The sequence below is a fragment of the Conger conger genome, chromosome 8 (assembly GCF_963514075.1).
Source record: "Conger conger chromosome 8, fConCon1.1, whole genome shotgun sequence".
Taxonomy (NCBI): domain Eukaryota; kingdom Metazoa; phylum Chordata; class Actinopteri; order Anguilliformes; family Congridae; genus Conger; species Conger conger.
Window position 1 is genome coordinate 36692675 of NC_083767.1, and position 12190 is coordinate 36704864.

The 12190-nt window shown below is 44.4% G+C and overlaps 1 protein-coding gene across 1 annotated transcript in view; it reads right to left on the bottom strand.

The window, feature by feature from the left end:
- The window catches only part of LOC133135494 (NACHT and WD repeat domain-containing protein 2), a 48297-nt gene extending 36491 nt beyond the window's left edge, over positions 1 to 11806 (bottom strand). The window contains exons 1-3 of the mRNA XM_061252531.1: positions 11792 to 11806; positions 11044 to 11215; positions 2569 to 2657 (exon numbers count right to left, since the gene is read on the bottom strand). Coding sequence (XP_061108515.1) covers positions 2569 to 2657; positions 11044 to 11215; positions 11792 to 11806 — 276 coding nt within the window. The remainder of the gene's footprint in view (positions 1 to 2568; positions 2658 to 11043; positions 11216 to 11791) is intronic.
- Between the last annotated feature and the right edge of the window lie 384 nt (positions 11807 to 12190).

Genomic DNA, 12190 nt, shown 5'->3' on the forward strand with positions numbered 1-12190 from the left:
TTGCTGACAGCACTGCAGTGCCTTCACTGCGAAGTCAGTTAAGCGGTGTGGCCCTTTTTTTTTTGCAGCTTAACCAACCAACGTGTAAACCTCCACTGTCGCCTTGTTTCTGCAAATGAAAAGGTAGCACCTGACAGCCATTGTAAAGCTCCCCCACACTGGCTGTAATGACAGCACCATGACTACTGGCTATCTACTGTGCAGTATGGAAGCTGCAGCTAGCTTCACAGCAGCCAAAGCCCATTAGGGCTTGTTTTCTGTAAGTGCTCCTGCCATTCGCCTTTCTCCGACTGTTATACTTTCTCCAGCTTTAAGCCTCTGAGACATCGGCAAGAGGACGCTACAGCTCGAGATGATTAACTTCCGAAGACAAACAAATAAACACACACACACGCAAGCCAAGACCAGCTGTTCTCACCTGCGCCCCCCCCCCCCCCCCCCCGCCCTCCCCACCCCCGTTATCGCCTGATCCTATTAGAGTGGCGGAACGTGTGGAGTTTTGACTTAATGAGGGCATCGCTGAGGGTCCCCAAGTCACGGATTTCACGGCCATCTTCTCAGAAATTCTCCGGAACGGAGAGGGGGAAGGATAACTCGGAATTCTCCCCACCTTCGCGCCAGGTTGACGGCCCAAGGATGCGGGCAGATGCAGGACACCTGGTGGAGTGTCTCCCCGCATAAATCTTGCGGTAATGAAAACGACTCGAATGCTAATGCGGATGCCACGAGAAGCCCCACCCCTTCCCTCTAGCGCAGAGACGCTAGGTCCCACCCGCTAAAGTTTTCACAAGCCATACGGTCTAAAACCCAGGGAAAAGCCCCGCGGCGCTCCAGTTTATTTGGGCGCTCGATTAAAACGGGTACGCGAGGGCGTCAGATGCACCGCGAGTCGCGGCGGAGCGGCTACGTGCGTTTTAAACCGGGCTCTGCGGTTAGCCGCCCAGGTGGTGAACGCTCGGGGTGAGCGCTCTTTGTCAACCCGCTGAAAGCCGACAATGCAAACGACGTGATGGCCCCAGGCACGAGAGCTAAAAACATCATCCCACGCAAGCAATCTGCAATGTAAATCCGTTCGTCTGAGCCCGGGAGAAAGCGCACTAATGAATTCACTGAATCGCAAATGCCGCTTTTGCCACGCTGGTTCATCAGGGGCCATATCCAAACCTGGTCACCCGAGAGAGGTCCGTGTTCTGCCTGGGGTTCAATCCAAGGACAGCAGTTCTCTAGGAAGTTGCGAGTTTAAATCTCAACAAAACCATTTTCAGATTCAATGTCTTTCAGATGTTGCTGCGAAAGACATTATTTTTGGTCGTTAGATTTTCAATTTATACAATATATTTAATGTATTACTTCAACATGGAAGACACTGGAAGCTACGCAACAGGAATTCCGTCTGCTAAATCCATGCAAGATAATGTACAGTCAGTGGTATGTAAAAGTTTGGGCACCCCTGTTTCCCTCCATTTTAATGCAGGCTTTTATTACTGCACTAATTATTTGCTGAATTTAACAGGTTGAAAGAAAATGTCAAGTGATACGAAATGATTGAAGCCCATACAGTGGGAGAGTGGCAGAAGGGCAAATTATACATCTGTGTGCGCCAACCTACTTCAGGCTACGGAAATGTGCTCTCCAGTGTGGGAGAGACTCCTTCCGTGTCACATGACGATAATAAGGACTCCACTCTGCTTCATTCCCATAATTTATATTCAAATGTGAAGTGGGCCTACATCTATAAAAAGAAACCATATATCAACGAACATTACAGGATGCCTTCTTACCACTATGATGGTATATTTAGTGTGTTGAAGTGGGCATCTGTTTGGAAAAAAATATTATCCTGTGCTTTTTATGTAACTTCATATTTCATTACCTTAACTGCAACGGGCTGCTGCACATTCATATTACATGACTGAGTCATGGGTTCAGTTGTCCTACGGCTGTGTTATTAAAGTATATTTTATTTTTATGCTCTCATATTCAGTGAAAATCACAAATAATATTATATACGTTTTCATGTTATCCATTTTTATAGCTGCAGTAGATGCATGCAGAAACCATTAGGTTAATGAAGGCATACTAAAGGGTGCAAATAGATACTCCACCCAAAATATGAACCAATCCCATTCCATTCTGGTTATAACCACAAACTCACCACCACCAGCCACCATTTAAACCTTAAACAGGTATGCCCTATTAAGGATGAACTCCTGAATGTAATACTTCTGCCAATAACTGACTGTGTCAAAGTGGCGTTCCGCTATAATTGGTCATTATAGAACTCTGTCAATTACCACATTTTGTGATTGGCTGAAGGCTTTGATTGGATTGAAGACTAAAATGGAGTCTGTACATTCCACACAACTGACTCGATAACATCAAAAACCGGCTACTTTACTGTACAGATCAACAACAGCAACAACAAAAAGTAAAGACATCATGCATTTTCTTTTTGATTCATACATTTAATTCAAGGTCTTTACGCATAAACACAAAATCTTAAAAGCAGCTGGTTGATCAGCGCCACAGACCACAGCAGAGCTTGAAGGGAAAATAAACACTTATTACCTGGAACTCAATCCCATAGTTCTCCCGGCAGAAGTCCCGTAATTTTGGATACACGTGTTCCTTCAGAGCGTTCCTCTCCGCCTCCGTGTCTACAGTGAAAAACAGGAAGTCACACCTGTCATAACTAGGCTGTACCTGGAGTAATGGCACTGTCATTTAGGCAAATGCCACAGTGGCACATGTAAGCAGAAGTCACTTGTTTTTGATAATGAACACAGGAGTTACAAAATAGGGTAAGGAATATAGGAATACACATATGCACGCAGGCGCACGAATGCCCGCATACACACATGAACACAAAGACTCACACACACACACACCGACACAGACATGCACATGCACACACCCGCGCATGCATGCACAGCAGTGGCAGCTCCTGATCTCAAAATCGAGGAGGCAGTAACCACTTATTGGTCTTGACCTGTTTTCAGTCACTTTCCTTGATTAACAATGTGATTAAGTGTGAAAGAGTAGGTACTATCAGGTGTAGCCTGAGGTAAAACAGAAATAAAACTCTTCACTTGTACAGATTTCAATCGATGTTATTCAAAATTGTTGATTCATGTAGCTGCTCTAACACTCTAACAAATGTTGTCATTTAAACAATAGAGCTCAGGTTAGATAGCCTTTATTGCAATGCAGTACATTTTTTGTGTATGCTGTAAATACAACGTCGTCCCTATGAATTGAATTACATTGTGCAGACTTTGTAGCTTTATTCCCATCATTGGCAAACTTGTTAATCAAGGAAAATGATTGAAAACAGGTCAAGTCCAATAATTACTTTAAGGGGATATTTTCTGTCTCCTCGATTTTGAGCTCAGGAGCTGCCATTGATGCACAGTTGCACACATGGACAGACACACACACACTCACACACACACAGACATATGCGTACATACACATACAGACAGAGACGTACAAGCATACACATACACACACACAGGTACACGCACTAAACTCCCTCAACTGCAGCACATCGAATTAACCTTAGAATCACAGGCAAACTATTAAATACTGTGCAGATATTATGTTATCGCAACTCTCCAATAAACAAGGCACACTGGAGTCTATGTTGAAGCATGGAAAAAAGGGCTGCGAAGTATCACTGTAAGCGCAGGTACAGTGTAATCGAAGTAGCGCATGACTGTGTAATCAAAAACATAAGAAATGAGACTTAAGCAAATAGGCTTTTAAGCTCACTTTGGTGCTTTGCGTTTGTTGCCTGTCAAGCTTTTTAAAATGTTCTCTGACCGGCGTACTTAGTCCACTGCTGCAACCTGCTGTTGATTTACAGTGATATATGTGAAATACTGTTCCCCGAACAGACCGTTGCAGCCATAAAACATGGGAAGCCATTGATGTTGTCCCAGGGAAACATATAGGAAACGTAGAGCCCAGTGAAGCTTGAAATCATTCTCAATAGTGTCCTGACTGAACGTACACATACACAGTAGCACCATCTTTATGACCGCATCGATGATAAAGAGCTAAACCCGACCGCAACTAAAATGACTGTTATTTATACCGCGTATGAGGGTGGCCCTGTAGTATAATGATCAGGCTACTGTGTCCGTAATTCAGAGATTGTGGGTTTTATTCCCCGGCGATAACACTGCAGTACGCAACGTTTCTGTGAGGGTGGGGGAGAATTCAGTCTTTGAAACCTCTGTGCGCTTTCAGTAACGTGTTTATGAAAAGCATTTCCTTTTCCTTCTTCCTCCTTTTATTATTTATTATTTTCATTATTTGTCTGAGACAATGAGCAATTCTAATCCATAAACATGCAGCATCAGATAGGGACGTAGAGGGGAAAGAATCTGAGATTGTTTATTCAAATATTCTGCTTGGCCAAGGCTCCTGAGGGTTTATTGCCATCTTTTCACTTCAGAAAGACAGACCTGGGTCAAATACATAATTGTTTTGGATTCAAATACTTTTCTGTACTCCATTAATATTGCCTGGTGCAATTGAGGTCCAGAAGGCGGGGTTTGTACTTTTTGACGGCATTTCATAGGTTCCTATACACCAGACAAGTATTTGAATCCAAAATAATTACGTATTTGACCCAGGTCTGCTCAACAATACGTTAACCGAATCACGAATCGACACCAACGTTGTCGTCACTACTATCAACGTTGATAGTAGCATTCTCATCATGTTCCCTTCCCCCTCGCGTTCCCGAACGGCCAGGGCCAGCCGCAGTTCTTCTCCTCGAGAGCCCCGGGCCCACGGCGAGACTGCAGCAAGGTTACGGTAACGTGGGAGGGATTCATGTCGTTCGGCCACAGCGCCCAGGGAAACGGGCGAGCAGGATTTGGGTCAGCCGGGCTGCGGGCCCCACGTGCGAGCAGTGGAATTAGCGTTAGCGCTGCGTTAGCATTAGCGCAGCATTTTTCAAGGGCCATACTGAACGCATCAGGCAGTTTTCCCCTCTCGCCCTGTGCAATTAGCTGTGCGCAAACGTGTGGGAGATGCTGAGAGATTTCAAACACAAATGAGCCGCGGAGGCAAGGATCACTGATTTTCCATGAGTATGCAGTCTGACTGAGGGTTGAGGGTTAAGGTCTATTTCCTTTTTTAATTGGCCTGATTTTCCCCCTGTAAATATGTTTCTGTGTCTGCCTTGGGCTGTTATCTTCTGACTTGTTGGCTTATGTATGACACTGCACTTTTTAAAAAATTGTTGTTTAATAAAGGGTTTTAAAGACCAGAAATCTTTCTCCCTCCCTACATCCTTCCTTCCTTTCTGCCCCTCTCTCTCAATGACCCCACTCTCTCTGTCTCCCCTCCCTCCCCATCTTTCAGAAGGTTACCATAATAGGAAAGAACTAGGGCTGTCAAGCGATTCAAATAAATAATCAAATTAATTACATGCTTTGTGATTAATTCATCTAAATTAATCGCATATATCAATATTTGCCGTGAGAAGCGTTTATGCGGGGCATGATGTGTGCAGTCACACCGAGATAATTGTGATTGCCTACCAAGGTCCAATCATCCCCAGTCAGGGCAATATATCCAGCTCCCGCCAATACATTCTCTTTTGCTTTCTTTTCGGTGTCGTAAAGCTGCTAGATTTCCCGATGGCGGCTTAGTTTTATTATTTATTTAGCCTTTATTTAACCAGGAATGTCCCATCGAGATAAAAAAATCTCCTTTTCAAGAGAGGCCTGGCCAAGACAGGCAGCAGCGAAATAAAGTTTCAAACCACAAACAGCAAATTACACCAAGTTCACTTACAAACATAAATACAATAGTTAAACTAGGTAATTAAGCAGCGCAATTTAGAATATAGTGATCAAGGAAAAATAGGCTAGTCAAAAACAGACAGACCATTTAGTTCGCCTCAAAATCCTTCATATATCTAATGAGACCCTTTCCTTAAGTTTTAGGTCCTTTGCAACATAGAAGGATCAGAATACGTGAAGGCCCTTTTTCCCATTTTTATACGGGCATTGGGAACAGACAGCATTATATGTTGTCTCTGTCCTCTACCACCTAAATTAGCCTGCAGTCCATTGCAATCCATTAAGCGTTTGAGTTAGTTACAGGTACGCCTGTTCGAGTGTGGCTTAGCAAGACTGGTTGCTCACGGTAGCATCAGGGGCTAAGCTAGGTCTGACCTCCGAGCTCGCTGCTAAGTGCTTTGCGTTGAGGTGATATTTCAGGTGTAGAAAGTGCGTCCTCTCTCCCTTGGATGTCAGTGACCCATTTAGCAGGGCCATCTCTGATCTCACCATGCCCTTCCGGGCTTCATAGGCTGCCTTCCTTCTGCTGTATGGCCTTAATTTAATGTTCTTCCTAGTCTAACTGCTAATGCACAGCCAACTGCTGCATTCTGGGACATGTAGTCTTGAATCACATCCCAAACCCCCTCCCACCTCATGTATGAATCTCGGCACAAGCTACAGCTGGTTTTGGAAGGACGTGTCTGTCAGGAGAAAACGTGCTGGCGTAATCATTCCTGTGACAGCTGGAAGTGCAGGCTCGCGTTTACACCTGTCTCTGACGGTCGGAAAAAAAGACCGGGCTCTCTGAATGTTCTAGAGTGCCTGTACCTTTATAGGGCCTGAGGCTTCCATAAACAACAGTAGGCAGGACAGAGAGGGATGCACACCAACGCGACACAGAGGAAGCCGGTAACACACCAGGGACGACTCGCTGACACCACGCAGAGTATTTTGATAGCAAGCCACACAGAAGTTCTCTCGCAAACCTCACAAAGTCTCTGATCACCCCGAGCAGAAAGCTGACAACACGCTAGTGAGAGAGCTTCCCAATATGCCACACAGATAAAGCCTCTAATGAGCCACAGAGAAACTCGCTAACATCACACAAAAAAGAGGAAGCAGAAACCCTAGAGAAAGTAGACCACACAACACCAAGAGAGCTTCTCGGCAGGTTAGGAAAGTAATGGCTTCTGGATAAGAGCACCTGCTTAATGCCTGTAATTAATGACGCAAAGCACAACATACAGACAATCTCTGGTAACACTTAACACATAACTTTAATGAACAATAAGGTCATATGACTTGGCATGAACTGATGTAGTTGCTAACCAACTAGTGAAAAGGCGTGTTGTTCAGCTTTGTTTATGTACTGTATTTGTACATCGCTCACTTATGGGCTGGGCTTGTGCTTTAGAGCAGGAATCATCAAATCTGAACCTCAAATCCGGCCCTGTCAAAGTGGCCTGTCTTCATTACACTGCATATACATCCATTCTGCAGAGGCCAATATGCATGCCAGAGACTGGATCTCACCCAGAAGAGAATAACAGCCTGCATAGCGTCAATAGATATGCCAAATGATAATTCACTCTTTCCTTTTGCTTGTGCCAACTGAATCTGCGGCAACTGACAGAAGGAGATAGCGTCAGAGAAATCAGCTGTGGCCACTCTGTAATGGCGGCCTGTGTAATGCGATCTCGCTTTGAGGCTAGAAATTAAAACTCTGAATTCAGCTTGTCTGGCCAATTCAAAGCTCTTATTTTCTTATTTTATCCCCACCCCAGATTTGACACTTGACATATTACGCTTTTACATTTTTCATTTGTGAACATTTCTGAAGTTCACTGTGAAGACTGCAGTTTTAGGCAGTTTCACCAATTCTTTTGGTACACAATTGACTTTTTCCCCTTCAAATCCAAATCCGACCCTGGTTTTCTCTTCCCCAAAGTAATTAGGTGAACAATTAGTACTACTGATTGGCCAGACTGTCTTCACACCTGACTCCCAGGTAAGGGGAGGGTGGAGAATCAGCAGTTCTCAGCCCTCGAGGACCGTGAGTTTTCTCATCCCTGTTCTAGTGGACGACGGAGGAGGACAGAAAGCGTAACCACCCTCACAGTAGATACAGAAAGCCCATCTGACTCAATGACTTCCACCCGAAGCAAATCAATTCAATTACGGCTACCGGTATTACCCTAGACCTGCGACCCCTCCCCGCTCCCACCTCTCCCACCTCAAGAGACCAATCCTGAGTCAGCCAAGGCCAGGTCATTGTCTTCAGTTTTATGGATTTCGTGGTTAAATGTCTGACGTGACTGATGATGATGACCCAAAATCCGGCGGAGGCAAAAACGGAGGTAGACCGCCCGCCTGGCTGAGAATCTGCTCCTCACCGTCCTAATCAAAAATCAATTTGTGCTTCCGCACTCTAAAATATACACACCTGATGCATTTAGAAAAGCCAGTTTTATATAGGACCTACAGTCATTTTTTTCGTTACATTTGTATTCATTCCTTTATTTATGTTACAGTAACTCCTGATGGGCTCGTGATCGAATCAGAACAGGATGCCACGCTTTCAGTATAAAGCCAGCTCAGGCCCGGGGCAGTCGGCTGCATTATTGGGTTGGTGGCAGATGAGGTCTGCTGCTATACGCCCCTTACTGTAATGGGCTTTCTGGTCCTTTGGAGACACTATCGAAACAGAGACCTCTGTCTTCATTACACAGCACATACATCCATTCTGCTGAGGCCAATATGCATGCCAGAGACTGGGATCTCACCCAGAAGAGAATAACAGCCTGCATAGCGTCAATAGATATGCCAAATGATAATTCACCCTTTCCTTTTGCCTGTGCCAACTGAATCTGCGGCAACTGACAGAAGGAGATTTTCTAACAGACAGAGAAACCAGCCGTGGCCACTCTGTACTGGCGACATGTGGAACGCGATCTCGCTTTGAGGCTAGAAATTAAAACTCTGAATTCAGCTTGTCAGGCCAATTCAAAGCTCTTATTTTCTTCTTTCATCCCCCCACCCCAGATTTGACAGTTGTTCTCAATGTTCTGCATATTTTATCATATAAACATATTATGCTTGTACATTTCTCATCTGTAATTGTTCATTGTGAAGACTGCACAGTTTTAGGCAGCTTCACCAATTGTTCTGCTACACAATTGACTTTTTTCCTTTACTGCCGCAGCCAATAACACAAGAGTAAAACTAGGTGCAGTGCAACATACAGTACATCACGGTGATGGTCTGTTCGTCTTGTGTTCAAAGGTGCCATACCAGTAAAAGAATAAGAAAAAGAACAAGATACAGATCTATGTTCAAATGTACGGTGTATGAACTATGCCCTCTAGTGCCCACTCATATACAACATTGCAATAGCTTACAATCGTGCTCTACTTCTAAACACATGAAACGTCCAGTGGATGACACCGCCAAAGGTCACCTGTAATGACCGGCTAAAACAGAGAGATCAGAGATGGTCAATTCCACTAATACGGCGTCACTACTCTGTGAGCAAAAACTATAAAATATAATAATAATACATCTTACCCAGCCTCCTCTCCTGCCTGTACGCAGCTGGAGACAATATTTATCCTCCCTCATGCTCAAAGATTTCTAAAACCTTCGAAATGCACCCAGTTTGAAGAACAGAGGAAACCAAAGTTGTGCCAACAGGAAAACAACAGAGATGGAGAAGCTAAACACAGGACACGCCGTCGTGTAGGCGTATGCATGAAGTCATAGTTAATGAGGCACAGGCTTATATGATGTCATGATGAATGAGTACAGATAAGAATAAATTGCCTCCCCATGGACTCATTTGCTAATAGGATCAGTTATTCACCTTTAGCTTATACAGTAAATTAACAAGTTTAGCATGTGGACAGTCTCAGATAAAATTCACCAAAACCCCTTCGCAATTTTGCCCAGAATGCGCCTGTGAGTAACTGCATGCGTGCGTGCTTGCTCACATTTGATGTACAAATACAGGCAGCAGAGTCACTTCTGAGGAGTGAATCAGCCATTTGCAAAATGAGGAAGAAACTGTCTGACATTTGAATGATAGATTACACAGTAAATAAGTGGATTTTTTTTTTTTACTTCTTATAAATTTGTCATGCGAAGAAAAAGATGCAAAGAAGGTGTACTAAAACTTGCACTTTTTTAAAAACTGACAATTAGCTGTTAATTTAAAAAAGGAGCTGAGATAATTGAGCTTGTTTGCCTAATTGGCGTGAAGCCCTCTCTGCCTCCATCTTTTTCGCTTCGCATCCCTTCGTTCCCTGTTTAGAAAGCCTATTTTTAAAGGCATCCCCAAGGCTGGGGTACTTCACTGTGTGGATGTGTTTAATGACCTGAAGCACCACGCGTGACATTTGCAGAAAGTCGGTTTAAAACACCACCGTTTCATTATACCCTGCGGGGCCGATGCGTCTGCAGTGGATGCATCGGTTCCACTCACAGAATTAAGGAGAAATCGAACTGAACTGAGGTTTAAGACCCAAAGCATACATTTGGTTGAAATATGGGGTGAGAGCGTCCGCATGAACAATGTCGCTTTCTCCCATTGACAGTTTTGAGATATTCAGTAATAAAGAAAACATGACGTTGAGGCAAAATACCTTACAGTAACTCCATTGCAGGCGGGAAGATGGAAACTCCTACAGATGCTACAACACATCTTTTCTCATTCTAGATAAATTGACTTTACACACGCTGCTGTTTCGCTGAGTAATTTAATTTAGCCACGCCATTAAGTGATTGCTTTGCAGACCACCATTCCGGAGTATCTAGCAGGGCATCTAATTGCCTCCGTTTCCAGAATGCCGGTAGCGCTGTTTGTTCAACATCCTGCCCGTGACAGCGACTATGCATAGCTCAGGTTTTTTTTTCTGATCACCGTCTGCGCGATCTTGCACAGTGCTGAAGCACTGATTTATGAAAATAAACATTGTTCAATAAGACTGCGGTGAATCCTAAGGTCACAGCTCGCACAACACTCTCCTATGGCGACCTAGACTCATTTTAAATGACAGAATTACGGCATTGATCGTGTTAACAGGTGCTGTCGAACCTGCAAAGGAAACTTATTTTAAAAGGTGTCACCAGCAGCCTACGTAGGCTACAGTACTGCAGTGCTCGAAGTTCTGGCGTGCTCGAATAGTTCGAATAGAAAGAGTATACTCTGCATCAGCTGCAGCGCTTGTTTGTCATAGTATGGTCTTACCGTCGGGGTTGGCGCTGATGAAGACCCGGACGCTCCTGCCAGTGGGTACGTGGTACGGAGGGAGCGCGAGGACGTTTCCACTGAGGGCCGCCCTGCGGAGCGCGGATTCCCGGGGACAAGGCAGCCTGTTACCCACTCCGGACGGCCACATGGGCGGTGATTTCCAGCGCAGCTACAGACACAGACGTATGCGGTTATTTGCTTTCCAACATACAGGTCGATAAACACGCGCACACGCACATACACACACCTGCGCGCATCAAGTTAGAATAAGTGATCTGACAACTACAGACAGAGAAAAAGCCACGCGCTATACTGATACTGCGGGAGCGTTTGTTTTCAGTCGTTGCTGTTATGCGCGGCATCTCAGCATACTATTTTCGTACAATAACTACATATATTATTGCATATCTCAACTAATAATAATAATAATAAATGCACAATTTTCTTCCATAAATTCCACCCAGAGAATGTAGCCCGCAGTTAACTGTAGGGCACACAAGAAAACAATGGGTTAATGTAAGAACATTGCAGCCTGGAATGTTTTCGTTTCGTCGTTTCCCGTATTCAATATATCCTGACACATCTGGGGAAGACGGAACACACATTAGAACAGATGAAGCGGAAAAAAAGTCAAATCTAGCGTTCGTTGCAAACTCCCTTCTCCTTCAAAACGCATTTCAAAACACTGACTGCGGTGAAGAGTAAGCTATTTACACTTAAATAAGACACTTATTTCAATGCTCACATTTATCCTCTTCATTTATTGATTTCTGGAAAAAATCCGGGTAAAAATCCAAATGAACAAATAATAAAATAAACGCCCATCGGAGCGCCGAACAAGAATCAGCCTCGAGAGATTAAAGCAGAAAATGTCTTGCGAGCGGCGGAAGCCAGCATCTCCGGCCGCACGAGCGCTGGAGTGGGGACTCCGAACGTTCTCCTTGTGGTTGAAATAGCGGTCTTGCAGACAAGCGGGGTAATGGAAATTGCAATGAACCGTTCAATGAGTGACGCTCGGCTCATTCGGCTGTTATCGACGGAGGGTCTATTCCACATCGCAAGTTGCCTCTTATTGCAGTGGGAATCCAAGATGGGAGCGTTTTGGAGGAGGAGGGGCTGAATTCATTATCTTATCAATAAATGC